General features: G+C 42.5%; 1 protein-coding gene across 2 annotated transcripts in view; it reads right to left on the bottom strand.

The window, feature by feature from the left end:
• The window catches only part of SUSD2 (sushi domain containing 2), a 279,345-nt gene that overhangs the window by 102,087 nt on the left and 160,545 nt on the right, over positions 1 to 16,713 (bottom strand). For both annotated transcript variants that reach the window (XM_075835489.1, XM_075835497.1), the window contains exons 22-27: positions 13,538 to 13,806; positions 10,892 to 11,035; positions 10,076 to 10,231; positions 8,423 to 8,671; positions 7,690 to 7,956; positions 6,941 to 7,117 (exon numbers count right to left, since the gene is read on the bottom strand). In XM_075835489.1, the coding sequence (XP_075691604.1) occupies positions 6,941 to 7,117; positions 7,690 to 7,956; positions 8,423 to 8,671; positions 10,076 to 10,231; positions 10,892 to 11,035; positions 13,538 to 13,806 (1,262 nt within the window). The remainder of the gene's footprint in view (positions 1 to 6,940; positions 7,118 to 7,689; positions 7,957 to 8,422; positions 8,672 to 10,075; positions 10,232 to 10,891; positions 11,036 to 13,537; positions 13,807 to 16,713) is intronic.

The following is a 16,713-nucleotide window of genomic DNA, read 5'->3' as shown; positions in this document are numbered from 1 at the left end:
CTAATTTATTAAGAGGTGTGTGCCACTTAATAAATTGGGCACATCTTACTCCAGGTCTATATAGATTAAGACTGGCGCCAGTCCGAATACATTTCCCCTTATTTGTGTCTCTGTACAGTCACTGGCACACTGCTCTGCTGTGTGCACTAGGCCATACTTGTTTTCACCACAAAAGTATTTGAGCAGCTGATGTTATAAAACCTGGATGTAAATTCTGCATACCTCAATAATAAACAGCACATAAATCACATACTCCGCAATTATGTTATCACACCTTCAACAACCTACAACAATTTAGCAGATTTATTTTTCTCCCACTCAATAGTAGACACTTTACTACAACTCAGTGCCACGCGACATGTTTGGAACATTTGGGATTGGTCAGCTCCTGAAAAATGAAGACTTAGTCCCATGTGTGGAAGTATGGATGAGTGACACAGAGCAGCCTTTAATGTAAAGCCAAGCCTGGCTTATCTCTAAACCCACTGCCTGAGCGGAGAGGACAGCTGCAAGCTTCTTGTGGGGACAGACACCACTAAATGTTGTGTTTAAAACAGTTCAGAGACAAAGATTTATCATTTACTTTGATTAATGCTTCTCTTATGTGTAATATGCTGCATATTTGCAGGTGTTCAGTTCATTGCAAAACACCTGTTCCCATAATTTACAACGTAATCTTCTGGGCCAATTCAAGGTGTAGTGAACTTGGATTTCTGGTCAAATAGCAACAGTAATCATTTATAATGTTCCTGCCATAGGGTTGGTTCCCTCACCAGTAACTGAAGTAAGTCCATATGTGTTACATAAGCAAGAGACGTCTAGTATATTTTTCTACATACCATCATCATACTCTACAGTGCTGTATATAGAAAGGTAAGTGACTCCCCAGCATCTGTTGAAACTACACATCCCAGCATGCTATAAAACTACTGACTTTAATGCTGGAAGCAACAGATTGCAGGCCACCGATAATAATATATACAGTCATACTATAAACTGCCACATAAATAATGCATCCGAGCTTTACAAAGTATACATGGAATAATGCTAAGGCATTTAGACTCCTCTTGTCCCAGAAGTCAGTAGAGTGAAGTCTATATGCAGCCTAGTGCATTAGAGCTGTACAATATATAATGGAATAAATAAAAACTGCAGTTTTCTCGTAGACTATTATGACACAAACAGAGAATGTTTTTCTTTTTTTATATAACTGGAAATGTTTTACTTATACCCACTTGTCCATTAAAGGGGTTTGCCCATAAGGGACATTTATGCCATATCCACAGGATATACCATAAATGTTACATGGATGCGGGTCCCAGATCTGGAACCCGCACCTATCTCTAGAACGAAGCCCTTTAAACCCTGTTCTAACTTTCTCGGCTCCCGCTGCCTCTCGGCCACTTCCTGATTTAGATGGTTATAGTTATGAAAACAGCGTAGCTCCCATAGAAGTGAATGGCAGATATGGAAACAGTGTAGCTTGTGTGCTACGCTGCTCTTATAACTGCCACTCACTTTTATTGGAGTTACAGAAACAGCGTAGCTCAACGAGCTACACTGTTTTCTTAACACCCGACCATATAATCAGGAAGTGGCCGGGTGGCAGCTGGAGCCGAGAAAGGTAGAACGGGGTTTAGGGGGCCCTGTTCTAGAGATAGTTGCGAGTCCCAGAGGTGGGACCCGCATTCATCTGACATTTATGGCATATCCAGCACTGAACTTCCATGTCTGCCGGCTCTTTCCACAAGTTCCCGGCACCTCTCCCCCTTTCAAACAACCATGTGTTTGATCACTGTTACGGGGCTTAGCAGTACAGCGCTACAGACACTGAAGCAGTGCTGAACTTTCCTGTCTACCGGTTCTCTTCCCATCGCAAGCGGTGTGGCCGGGGACTCTTGACGTCATTATATTTCTTATATGGACAGTGATGCTAGGGGCTCTGAGGTGCCGTAATACACCCCTTCCCCTGTTAATAGCAACACAACCACCTGTAGATAGTGTGCCCCCCCTGAAGATAGCGCCACCCCCTTCCACCCCATAGATAATGCCACTCCCCCATATATGAACAGTGACTTCAGGGGCTCCCTCTAGGAACGTAATCCTCTGTCAGAGCGTTGCTGACGCTTTGGCTGGGGATTGCGCTCCTAGAGGGTGGCGAAACACCTTTTTAAGATTCCCTTCTTTGGTCTGTACTCTTTCCTCCGTACTTGTGTACCTATTTTTGTGCGCTAATATACCCCTCGTTGCATGTATTTTAGGGCTGTTAGCTTTTCATGGATTGGAACTAGTAACTTTAATTGACTATTTCATGTTTATATGTATGTAGGAGGATTTTGTACTTTCCTGGTGGGATTTTGTAGATCATTGGCTTGTCGTTTTCCCTTATTTTTTATTTTATTACATAATAAAGATTTATACTATTTTATATCTCATCGATTTTTCTGCCTGTTTGTTATGTGTTGGAGTACACACATATATATATATATATATATATATATATATATATATATATATATATAGTGTATATATTTACAAAATGTGTTTAAAATTAATAACATGGAATTAAACTAATCTAGAAAATAAAAGCCTCATAAGTCTTGCAAAAAACAAAACAAAGCAAAAATAATTCTGATATTCAAAGCGGTTGCAAAGATATTATCGTTTACAGAAGTGCATATCAGAAATGGAAAATTTGACCTGGACACAGGGGCATCAATGACCCTTGATCATGAAAGGGTTAAACAATGCAATCTTGTTTTAGACCTCAGAAAACCCTTAATTAGACTGTGAATTGGTCAGCGATGACAAAGGGTCATTGATAACCATGTGTCCAGGTCAAATTTTCCATTTCTGATATGCACTTCTTTATAAGACTTATGAGGCTTTCATTTTCTAGATTAGTTTAATAAATTTCATGTTTTTAATTTTTATTATGAGCAGACAAATCACTAAAAATGTGGAAAAAAAAACACTTTCGGAATTTTTTGTAATATATATATCTATATATATATACACATAAAACAATACGATCAGCAGATGATCGAGCGTTTGCTCGTTCATCTGCTGATCGTTCCTGTGTTTACACAGGGCAATTATCCGCAATAAGTGTTATATTAACGCTGGTCCGCACGATAATCGTCCTGTGTAAAACCCCCTTAAGAGTTAAAACAAACTTTTCTATGACCACCATGAGACATTCATGGTGAACATCAGCTCTTTATCTGCCCAAATAAGGAGCACACTGGCTCCGTTCTTTATGGGCAGAAGCCATAGACAGAGGGAGAAGAAGGGGGAGGTGCCGACACACGGGTAGAGAGCAGGGAGAGAGAGAAGTGTAGGCTGCTTTATTGTGAACAGCGCTGCGCTTGTAAACTTAGTTTTTAAAAAAACCACATGTTTGTTTTATGAAACAAAGTCAAAGAGGTGTCAACACTTGTAGAGAGAGCCACGCTGAAGCAGCTCTGCGCTCATTAAACCCAGATGCACGCTGCAAACGTCTATGTACGTGTCAACTGCACAGGGCATCGGCAGTTGCAACGTATAAAGCCGTTTGGCAGTCGTGAATGGGTCAGTGGTGTCATTAATTGATGAGTCTGTTAATATTTTCATACATTGACCTGATTTATCATATGACTACATTAGAGAAAACAATATTAGGAGAGTGGGAGACCACTGACCTACAATACAGGAAAATTGCATGCTACATTCCTGTCAGGTGGGCAATGAGCTTATTGGTTGTAATGTCCTGTCAAATGGGAACGCTGGATACTTCATATGGGTCTATTGTACCCATCCAGCGTGCCTAACTGATTAGCTGCCTGATATATGTGATTAAATCATTAACAGCCACAGTACTACTCACCTGCACAGGAAAACCATTCCAGTGGTGTACTACTCACCTGCACTGGAAAACCATTCCAGTGGTGTTTCCATGGAATTCAGTAATGCAGTCACCAACTAGTTATCAAAGGAGAGGATTAAGGCACTATTCACATGGCAGGGATAGTTGGCCGCGTGACGGTCGTTTATTTAACGGCCATCACACGGCCTCAAAAACAATACACCGGCCTGTCAAAAAAATGGAACATGCCATTTTTTAGGCCGTTCTCACGGCCGCATGGCTCCCATACAAGACTATGGGGCCGTGTGAAATACAGCCGTCGCCTGGATGTGATCCGAGTGATGGCCGTGTTTTCTGCCACTCGCTCTCTCCTCCTCCTCACAGCACGAAATGCATGTGAGGAGATTTTTTGCTGTAGGTAGTGTGCCACATAACCCACTTGTAGATAACACACCCCTGTAGATGCCTCCCCTTCCCCCCACCATGTAGATAGTGCCACTGTAGCTCCCTGTGGGAGTGGAATCCATCTGGCCGGGGATTCCGCTCCTAGATGGAGCCCCTGATGTCTCAGTCGCTGCCGAAGCTCTCTCCGGAGATTCCACTCCAGGAGAAGCATCTGATGTTACTATCTATATATGGACAGTGATGTCAGGAGCTCCTCTTGAAGCCAAATCCCTGGCTAGAACTTTGCCGACGCTCTGGCCGGGGATTCTGCTCCAGGGGTAGCCCCTGACGTCACTATCCATAAATGGACAAAGACGTCAGGGGCTTTTCCTGGAGCGGAATCCCCGGCCAAAGCATTGCCGACGCTCTGGCCAAGGATCCAATCCTAGAGGTGGCCCCTGACATCACTGTCCATATACGGACAGAGATGTCAGTGGCTTCTCCAGAAGAGGAATCCCCGGCCAAAGCATCAGCAACGCTCTGGCCGGGGATTCCACTTCAGCAGTTGCCCCTGATGTCACTGTCCATATATGGACAGAGAAGTCAGAGGCTCCATCTAGGGATTCTGCTCCTACAGGGAGCTACAGTGGCACTATCTTCAGGGGAGGGGGTGCCATCTAAGCGGAGTGCTATCTACAAGGGGGCTGTGTGGCATTATCTACAGGGCGGTGTGGCGCTACCTAAAAGGGGGCTGTGTGGCATTCCCTAGAGGGGGGTGTGGAACTACCTACAAGGGAGCTGTGTGGCGCTACTTACAAGGGGCTGTGTGACACTACTTACAGGGGGCTGTGTGGCACTACCTACAGGGGGCTGTGTGGCACTACCTACAAGGAGCTGTGAGACATTACGTACAAAAGTCCGTGTGGCACTACCTACAAGGGGGCTGTGAGGCACTACCTACAAGGGGGCTGTGAGGCACTACCTACAAGTGGGCTCTGAGGCACTAGCTACAAGGGGGCTGAGTGGCACTACCTACAAGAGGGCTGAGTGGCACTACCTACAAGGGGGCTGTGTGGCACTACCTACAGTGGGCTGTGTGGCACTACCTACAAGAGGGCTGTGTTGCAGTACCTACAAGGAGGCTGTGTGGCACTACCTACAAGGAGGCTGTGTGGCACTATCTACAGAGGGCATCAACATTTCCGATTTCTGTCTGAATATCTGAGAAATATGCCAAAGTCGCAGTTCAATGGTTGTGAGGACATGGTAGCAAGTAAAAAATAGAAGAGAAAAGGCCAGAAACCAATGCAAAGAAGCTGAGGGTTCAGACAAAGCTCTCTATACTCTGGAAGCAAGAGAAAATGGTGACTGAGCGATCATGTGACCTTCCTGTGTGTATTTTTTAGTGGGTTGGGACCAAATAAAATACATCTGTTTTTAAAACGGACAGTGAAATGCAAAACGTGTCACAATCGGCCGTTAAAAATGGAAACACGGCCCGGATGCAAAACGGTCGTTCTTATCGGCCGACACTCGGACCCTGACGTGTGAATAGTGCCTTACGCCTCATGGACACGACTGGCCAAGTGTGCCGGCTGAGTCCCATCAGTGATAAGAGGAAAGTTAGGCCATGCTCTATCTGTCCTCGGATCAGAGACTCTGACCATTTTTCACAGACCCTTTTCACCCACTATTGGGTGCCACTCGGAAGCCGTCAAAAACGGCCCAAGTGGCGCAACGGTCGTGTGCATGAGGCATAAGGGTGCACAATATATAATATTTTGTTATTTTTTTAAGATTTAACTAAATTTTATCCACAATAAATATCGCTCATGGGCAAAAAAGGTCCTTGAAAAAGTAATGCGTATCATCACCGTTATTTTAAGTGCTTTGATCTCAGGCCTTAGGATACTTTTAAAGCACCATTTTCGAATTTGAAAACATGTAGCATAAAACACTGTATATCAAAAAGTGAAAGGAGCATCCATGCATAGAAAAAACCCTAAATCTAGTATACACGAAAATCACACATACCCTGACCATTATTTCTTTGCTGTATACAATTGCCAAAAATGTACCCTGTTCAAAGAATGAATTAAGCCAGAAAACGTTGCTTTCCACATTTAAATAGACTACATAATATCTATTACACACATACACAGAAGTACGTTAATAAAATCCTGAAAAAAATAATTGAATGCAATGTTAAAACCAGAGACTTCTAAGTTGCATAACTTTATGGGTCTTAGACATCTTCATCCAGTTCTCTCCATTTACAATTGCACAGAATGCGCAGGATTCAAGAGTGACGCAAATACTTTATACCAAATGGTTTCTTTATGTCACTATTTTGTGACTTCGAGGCTGGAAAATAGAATCGTGGGTGGTCAATTTTTTAAATAATCTTCCTTCACCATCAACACCAGGTTATGCAGCAATGCATAGCTCCAAAAGTGTCAATATTACTTGACCAAAGGCAAGAATATTGTAAAAGAGTAGACCCATGTGCCAGTACCCAGACGCATATTACTATAGTGAAATTCCAGTTCTTGGGGGAAAAAAATAGCATAGTGCAAGTTCATTAAAATGAAAACTTAAATAGGACAGACTCCTTAAAGTTCCGAACCTGGACACCGACCATCACAACCACCAGCTGAGATTTAGAAGTATGTTTAAAATATTAAGAAAAAGCAAACAAGAGGGTGCACTTACTTGATACGCATTGACTTGTTTGCCCACTCCAAGTACCATCAACTTGGCATATGCGTGAATATGGTCCAACTAGTATGTATCCTTTACTACAGGTGAAATTCACCTCCGAGTTGTTCAGGTAGCTAGTTCCTTCCTTCCTCCCATTCTTTGGGGGCTCTAACCAGCCACATGAAACCACTGAAATAAATGGAAGATAATATTACTGAGTTAGTAACATCAAGAATGAATATCCAGAGGTAGATAACCTATACGTTTCCTCTGTTGAAGATGCAAAGGTTCCAGCATACACTGATCGGGAGTAGGTTTATTCTGGACTACAGTAAGTCAGTAACTAGAACTGTTTTACACATAAACAATAAAACTACTTTACCCCTTGTGGTCTGTCATGTTACTACAGTGACACAATCTGATACTTTGAAGAAGCTGTGCTGTAGTAAGTGTCATGGATGCCCAGCGGAACTGTACTACCATGATGAAAAAAGAGTTAAACATAAAAATCCTTTTCTAAAGTAATACATCAATACCTATTAGTGTCTTTCGTGAATAGAGTCAGTAAAAGTATAAAATCTGTCTGCTCTTATCATGGCACAATAAAATGTAGTAGATTCAATCTATGACTCATTCACACTGAGGGATGATGGCATATCAGAATCAAATGTCCATCATATATTGGTTGCTTGGACTTTGTAATCTCTTATTGATTGAAGATAAGTGACAATCAGTTTCACAAGTAGGCATTTTTTCCATACCTGGTTGCAAGCTCTGCACTAAATTCTTGTGGTTATTATGTGACATTAAAGTTGCATTTCCAATTTGCAGGTCTCTAGTTGTGAGAACATCAAATCTACAGAAAGAATCTTTCCCACACAACTTCTCCATGTTTTCATTAAGGGGATCATTGGGATCCTGCTGAACTGAAAAGGTGGGTAAGAGCTTAGTGTCATGTTTTTCTTGATAGTTTTCTATCAGCCACTGTGAGTCATAGGTGAAGAGTGAGCTGTCATTGGTCACCGCCCCTGGAATAAAAACAACATTTATATTTTTTCTTTTATATTGGTATTTATACACATACTCATAAACTTAGATGTGATCGATAACAGCTGGATCCTGCATGTTAGAGACACACAGGATCCACCCTCAGACGAGCCGTCAGTCCTGCTGACCCGACGGATTCGGCTTTAATGGCAAGCTACAGCTTCTATGTATATAGGAAACATAGAAGCTGTATCTCAAAAAGTAAAAAGATTTTACAATAAAAACCTAATAAAAATTTGCATAAAATCACATTTTACCGAGTTTTGTTTTTTGTAAAAAAAGAAGCTAGACTTTAAAGCTTGTACACTAATGTAAGATAGACGTAGATTTATAATACTTATTTCTTATGTATCTATTAAATATCTGAAGATTCAAGGTAGTGTAATCAGTAGTATTGTCTCCTGCCTTTGGTAGCAGAACCTCCCTACTGTTTTGGACAATACTCACAATCAGCACCAAATTGGAAAAGCTGTTCTGAAGTTGAATTAGTTAAGAACACTCTTCCATCCCTGAGTGTAAAATCATCATTTGGATTATTGTTCATGACTCCCATTAGACCTTGTGTTTGGTTCATAAACTCTTCGGGCAGAAGGACATTGATACTCAGGAACTTTCCTCTTCCTCTCACTTCCACCCCAGATCCCGAAGGAAACATGGTTGTAACACGGATGTTAGCGCCAAAAAACAGAAATACACCTTTCAGAAGAACAGAAATATTGTTAAACCATGCATTCAATCATTGTTTTACAATCCATGTATGTGGGACATTAGGTCATTCATGTCTAGCCATGTTTTTCTTTTTGTACATTACAGTTGGATCTTTTTATGGTACTAAAATATTTTATATTTATATAGAATATCAAAAGTATTCTACTATTTTATATTCTCCTATGCAGACCTATGTGTCTCTAGACTACAAACAAACCATGTGTAGTCTGGTCCTGCAGTCATGTTCCATTCCATCCCATCAGGGGTGTAACTTTGAAAGACTGGGCCCCATATCAAACGTTTGACCGCCCCCCTCCCCTGGGTGCCACACACAGCCCCCCTTGTAGACAGTGCCCCCTGTAGATTGTGCCCCCCTCCACCTTGTAGATAGTGTCCTCCTTTCGCCGCCTTGTAGATAGTGTCATACAGGCCCCTGTAGATAGTGCCCCACCATAGATAGTGCCCCCCACCTCAACCTTGTAGATAGTGCCCCCACCTACCCCTTGTAGATAGTGCCCCCACCTGTCCTTGTAGATAGTGCCATACAGCCCCCACTGTAGATAGTGCCCCCCACCTCCCCCTTGTAGATAGTGCCATACTGCCCCCTGTAGATAGCGCCATACAGCCCCCCTGTACATAGCGCCATACTGCTGCCCCTGTAGATAGTGCCATGCAGCCCCCCTGTAGATAGCGCTCCTGTGTAAAATACCACCCCCCTGTAAATAGCACCCCCTCCTGTAGATAGCGCCCCCATGTAAATGGTGCCCCCCCATGTAGGTAGCCCCCCCCCAATAGATAGCGCCCCCAAACAAATAAAACGAAAAAAGTTATACTCACCTAGGCCCCGTTCCTGCGATGAACGGAGCTGCTCCAAAGCATCAATGCAGACGGGATTCCTTGCGTAGGCCAGCATGATCCAGTGACATCATCACGCCAGCCTGCGCAGGGATCCTGTCCCTACGCCTGATAGATTGCAGGCTGAACATGGCCTGTAGCCTAGTAAATGGCAGAGTAGGGAGATAACTCCCTGCTCTGCCATAGTGTTCAACAGTATCTGTGTCCTGTGGCCACGCTACCGATGTAGCAGCGATAGCGGCTGCTAGCGGCACTGTCGGGACATGGTAGCATCTACTATTGCTGCTACAGCGGTAGTTATGCCAGTGCATCCAATTGATGGGCTTTTAAATCCTCCAATCACAGTCAACACTGTATAGGGGAACACATTGACAAACAGTATATTTCACAACTGGGTTAGGTAGCCAGAAGTCACGTCATAGAGGCCTGGAAGAAAATATGCATTTTATTTTATTTTATTTTGCAGCTTTCTAGTCTGTATGTGGATTTATATAATCATTCATTATATTAAGAATTTACACCAGCAGATAAACTTACCCTTAAGGTCAATCCATGTTCGATTAAAGCTTAGAAGTTCTTGGTTTAGGAGAACTTCAAGCATCACTAAGTCTTCTGCTAGACGTACCTCAATAACATCAGAACTCCCCTCTTGCATTGCCACAGAGGAGAAGCCAGTGACTGAAGTGGTGGAACCTATAGTGCAAAAAATATACAGAATGTGAATAATTTTAAGTCTGTTGATTTATCCCAAAAACTTTACTGTTCATCTTTGTGGTATATGAAGGCAAGATAGGGTTTTACAAGTCTCTCAATTAGAATTTGAATATTTTATTGACCTATATCTGGGCCATTCAGCTTGAATTGCTCCATTAAAAGGATTGTATACTACATTAGATTTTCTTTATTCAAGAATTTATAAGATCTGATGGGTGTTGGATACTTAGAAATGCTGGATTAATAAGTGGTCATAGAAAGGTGGAATTAAATTGACTTTAGAAATAGTGTTCAGTTTACGGAATACTATATATTATGCGCTGCAATATAGATCTTTTCACATTTCTGTCGCCATGCTAAAGTCTTGGGGACTGATGAAGCAGAACTGTGTTTGTCTATACAGTTGGCACCTATAAAACTCCTGTGTATACTGAAGTCTACGTATACAACATGTCCACAAACTCATAATGACGTAGTACTTTAATTAAAACGCTACCAATAAACTTGCCCCTAGCAGTTGTGTATTGCACTGTAAAATATGTCACCTCTGCATTAATGGATTATAAATGCTAGAAACTCTTATCTAAATGATGACTTTAGTGTTTCTTCTGTGAATTTTGTCATTTGGTAAATGCATACCATTTGCATGTATAACAGGTTGTGTCCGACCCTGTATCACGAGTGACTTATAAATGGAGTTGACCAGTGTGTATTCCCCTTTACCCTTGAAAGTGTAATTAACTCCATCAAAGGTAATGAAATGAGGATCTCCAAAGGCAGAAGCTGCAAACGACAAATCATATATGTTAATATACATTCATATAAACTGGGAGTGTAAAAATTAATAATATTTAATTCCATTGAAAATATAAAAAAAATTATAAGAATTACTTCGAACCTACAATAAAATGGTGGTTTATCACAACGCGCGACAACCCCACTGACTTACAATTGGATCTGTCGGACTGTGGTGTTATGTTCGTCATTTTGATGGGAATAATAGTGTTGAATGCGGCACTATTCTACTTGTCAAATATGAGGGAACTGCCGAGAGCCTCTGAAGGCAGTGTGGGCAGAGTGTAAGTTTCAGAACCCATTATTAGCAACTATCATTTAGTCACCGGAGGTTCATAAAATGTATAGTTCATGCAAATAACTTTAAATGATGCCAGTACATTGATTTATGTGTCAAATGGTGAAATTAGATTAATAGATTGCTTACCATACTTCTGAAAATCTCAAGAAAATCAAGAATGTAAAAAGTCATCTATTTATGATGTGTTGAACCATCTGCATGATAAATCTATAACATCATTTTAAATTTCAATTTTATTAGCACTATATTTTCATTTCTTTATATATATTAAACTTAAATGACAACTGAATTGCATTCTTTGGTTTACATTAAACCTGCAATATCCCTTTTTTCCACTAGATGGCGATATGACTTCAGAAAACTAACGTGATTATCACTCAAAAAAATATAATTTTTTTAATGTTTTTCTTAACTTGAAGGCCAAAGAAATGCCCCTACAGCACAAGTGACTTTGAATATTGTTATAGATTTTCATATGTAAGGCCAGTCAATCTTTCTTGGGTACCTATTGCAGTGCAATGCTACTAGTACAAGCATGATGCACCAAGTTTAAATGTGTTCTATATTTTTATAAATGTGGCTAAACTAAAGGTTTACTAGACATGCTCTAACTTTGTAATATTACAGCTAAGATTCTTCTGCACCTCCAAAAATGCTGATTTTCACATCTATATGCTGTAAGTCCAATAAAGGAATCTCAAAAGCCCCACATCTTTGAACTGTAATCCACTGTTGCATGTCTGACCTAAGCAACAATCCCATCAACCAAAAATCTCTGCACTAATGCCAAAAGATAAAACCGTGCACCAAAAACCTACGGAACTTGTTTAAATCAAAGTTGAGGCAAGGAGGAAAATCAAAGACTTAAAGGGGTTTTACAGAATTAGAAAAACATGGCTGCTTTATTCCAAAAACAGCACCACACCTGTCCATAAGTTGTGTCTGGTATTGCAGATCAGCTCCATTGAAGTGAATAGGGCTAAGCTGTAATAACACACACAACTTGTAGACAGGTGTGGCGTTATTTTACGAAAAAACAGCCATGTTTTTCTAACTGGCCTTATGTATACACTGTGCTGTACCTTCTGTTTGCTCCCCAATATAGTGTACTGTATTATAGTGTACAAATAACTATCTCATATAGTGTATACTGCCTAACTATCAGTGTCATAAAGGAGAATTTCAAAATAACTGTACCATACATTGGTGAAATTACACATCAGTACAGTTGTCTAAAGTCAATAATATATAGTGACGCCACCGCCACCATCACCGCCACCATCACCACCACCACACACTGCAAGAAAATATATACCACCATACAGTGCTCAAATAATACTAACATACAGTGATCAAATAATATATACACAAATAGTTAAAACATAAATGAATCTAATAACAGTGCTATACAATGTCTAAATAAAACTGTGATTCAATTACAGTAATATTAAGATTTGTGGTGGTCTCAAGCCTCCGGTGCTAGGCCATCGATGGGACGGCTGGGTGAATGTTACAGATCGCGCATTAATGAGACCAGCCGTACATTAGGTGCCCGGATTACTGTTTTCTAAGTGACACTTTTTCTATAATTACACTATAAACTTAGAATAAGGGTGCATGATAGCTTCCATTATTCCATTATTATGAAGAATCCATTGTGTAGTGTATCCCATTGACTTATAATTAATTATAATAGCATTTGGAGAGCCTTTATTAACAGACATTATTCACATGAAATAGCCCAGTTTACGGCACCCTTTAAATTAACATCCTGATATCTGCAAGAGGCACTTCGGGGAGCTCCTTGCAAATGACTTGACCTTCCATCAAGAATAACCTCAAGTTATGAAGGAACAATGGTGTCGTCTGAGGTGGCAGAAGTAACATAAAGCAATATTATGGTATACAGTAGGTCATGTGGACATGATATGGGCTTGAATGCCTGAATTTGTTCTTTTTTTTTTCCTTCAGGTATAACATTTCTCAATAAGAAATATATTATAAAAAATAATAATAGCATGTCTGTCTAGTTTCTGTTTAATTAATAAGAAAGCATAGACTACACTATTCTGGCCATAAGAGAGCAATGGAAACCTGACGGAACCGACCATAACACCAGTGTGAACAGAGCATCTCATGGATTGTTTTTTATTTCCAATCCAGTATAATTTTGGAATATAATTACTTACCGACTTTTGGGGGCTTGTATGTGCGGCAGTCACTGGATGGTCTTAGTTCTAGGTAGTACTGGCAGTTATCTGACCACAGACAACAGTAATAGAAAGTGATCACATCATACAGCCAGTGAGAGAAGCCTGGTACTCTGGGGGGCTTTCTGTACGGAGGGGACCCCCAGTCATGACCTCGGTCGGGGGTGCTGCCACTTATTGAATCACCAGTTAGGACTTGGATTCCTCTTTCATCATAGCAGCACTGCTGTCCCGCTGCATACTTAGGACTGGGGAGAAAAAACAAAACAATAAAGTGGATTATATAGAGAATAAATAATTATTCTCTTACTAGTAGTTTTTACAATGGCATTCATTATAAGTGCATAGTCTTGATGTAGCATTTTGTTCTGTAACTGCAGTAGGCAAAGGAAAATGTAGATCCAGTGGCGTAACTACCGCCGTAGCAGCAGTAGCGGCTGCTACGGGGCCCGCGGCATGAGGGGGCCCGTATCGCCCGCCGGCACGGGCCCCCACCATGGCTGCAGGCTCCGCTAGCAGCCGCTATGGCGGCTACAGCGGGACGCCACTGAACAGTACGGCAGAGCAGGGAGGTATCTCCTCGCTCTGCCATTAAACAAAAGACATGTATCCCCTCTCCACAGGATCTCCACAGGACATGTATCCCCTCTCCACAGGATATCCACAGGACAGGGGATACATGTGTGATCGCTGGTAGCGATAAGGAGAACGGGGGACTGAAAGTCCCCTGAAGTTCTCATCACAAACCTCGGACTTCCGGGGTCTGTGTCGGCAGCTCCGGAGAAATGAATGGAGCGCCGGTCCCGCTTGTGCGCATGCGTGACCAGCGCTCCTTTCATTTTTATTGAGCTGCCGACACAGACGCCGGCAGTCAGAGGTGAGTGATGGAGAACTTGGGGGACTTTCGGTCCCCCGTTCTCCCTATCAATGCCAGCGATCACACATGTATCCCCTGTCCTGTGGATATCCTGGATATCCTGTGGAGAGGGGATACATGTCTTTTATTAGGACACACTGTAGGTCACATTTTTTTTGGGAGGGGGGATGCTGTATGGCGTTCCCTACAGGGGGGGGGCTGTATGGCGTTCCCTACAGGGACGACGACGCTGTATGGCGTTATCTACAGGGGGGGACGCTGTATGGCATTCCCTACAGGGGGGGGGACGCTGTATGGCGTTCCCTACAGGGGGGGACGCTGAATGGCGTTCCCTACAGGGGGGGGCGCTGTATGGCGTTCCCTACAGGGGGGGATGCTGTATGGCGTTCCCTACAGGGGGGGACGGACGCTGTATGGCGTTCCCTACAGGGGGGACGCTGTATGTCGTTCACTACAGGGGGGGACACTGTATGGCGTTCCCTACATGGGGGGACGCTGTATGGCATTCCCTACAGGGGGGGCTGTATGGCGTTCCCTACAGGGGGGGGCTGTATGGCGTTCCCTACAGGGGGGCTGTATTGCGTTCCCTACAGGGGGGCTGTATGGCGTTCCCTACAGGGGGGCTGTATGGCGTTCCCTACAGGGGGGGCTGTATGGCGTTCCCTAAGGGGGGGCTGTATGGCGTTCCCTACAGGGGGGCTGTATGGCGTTCCCTACAGACCCCCCCTGTAGGGAACGCCATACAGACTCCCTGTAGATAACGCCATACAGCCCCCCCCCGTAGATAACGCCATACAGCCCCCCCTCTAGATAACACCATACAGCCCCCTCTGTAGATAGCGCCATACAGTCCCCCCTGTAGATAGCGCCATACAGTCCCCTCTGTAGATAACGCCATACAGCCCCCCTGTAGATAGCACCATACAGCCCCCCCTGTAGATAGCGCCATACAGCCCCCCCTGTAGATAGTGCCATACAGCCCCCCCCTGTAGGGAACGCCATACAGTCCCTCCTGTAGGGAACGCCATACAGTCCCCCCCTATAGGGAACGCCATACAGTCCCCCCTATAGGGAACGCCAGACAGTCCCCCCGTAGATAACGCCATACAGCCCCTCCATAGATAACGCCATACAGCCCCCTCTGTAGATAGCGCCATACAACCCCCTCTGTAGATATCTACAAAGGGGGCTGTATGGCGTTATCTACAGGGGGGCTGTATGGCGTTATCTAAAGGGGGGGTTTGTAAAAAAGGCACTATCTACAAGGGGGGGGGTTGTGTGACACCCGGGGGAGGGGGGGCCCCAGTCAAAAGTTTGCTATGGGGCCCAGTCTTTCCTAGTTACGCCCCTGTGTAGATCGCAACTGAAGAACCACTAAAGCCTATCCATGCAAAGTTCAAGTGTTTGGGTTAATGACCAAAATCCATCTTTGTACTGTCAAGCTCAAACCACCCTTCTAAGGCCTCCTTCAGCCAAGCGTATTTTACATCCGCATTCCATTCGCATTTTGTCAAACCGTAATACAAATCTAATGTTATCAATAAGGCAATTCACATGGACATATAAAATACGCACGTATTTTAACCCCTTCGGGAGTGAGCCATTTTTTGATTTTTGTTTTTCACTCCCCGCATTCCATGAGCCATAACTTTTTTATTTTTCCGTCAATAGAGTGGTGTGAGGGCTTATTTTTTGCAGGAGGAGTTTTAGTTTCTGTAGATACCATTTATATTACCATACAATGTACTCGGAAACTGAAAAACAAATTCTTTGCAGGCTGAAGTTGGAAAAAACGGCGATTCCTCAATTGTTTTTTGGGTTTCGGTTTTACGGCTTTCACCGTGCAGTAAAAATGACAACTTAGCTTTATTCTTTGGCTCAATATGATTACGGTGATACCAAATTTATATTGTTTTTTTTTATATGTTACTACTTTTATTGATAAAAAATCTTTTGTCTCACCACACTTTGAGAGCCATAACTTTTTTATTATTTCACAGATTGAGCGGTGTGAGGGCTTATTATTTGCGGGACGAGACGTAGTTTTTATAAGCACGATTTTTTGGTACGTAGACCTTTTTGATCACTTTTTATTTTTAACATTTTTAGAGCTAAGTTGACCAAAAAAACAGGGATTTTGCCGTTTTACATTTTCATTTTTTACCACGTTCACCATGCGCATGAAATAACACTATATTGTAATAGTTCAGACTTTTACGGACGCAGTGATACCAATTTTGTCTACTTTTTTTTATTTCTTACATTATCTTAGGGGAAA

The sequence above is a fragment of the Rhinoderma darwinii genome, chromosome 1 (genome assembly GCF_050947455.1).
Source record: "Rhinoderma darwinii isolate aRhiDar2 chromosome 1, aRhiDar2.hap1, whole genome shotgun sequence".
In the NCBI taxonomy this organism is placed as follows: domain Eukaryota; kingdom Metazoa; phylum Chordata; class Amphibia; order Anura; family Rhinodermatidae; genus Rhinoderma; species Rhinoderma darwinii.
Note: the sequence above shows the minus strand (reverse complement) of the source record. Positions and strands in the feature narration are given on the sequence as shown.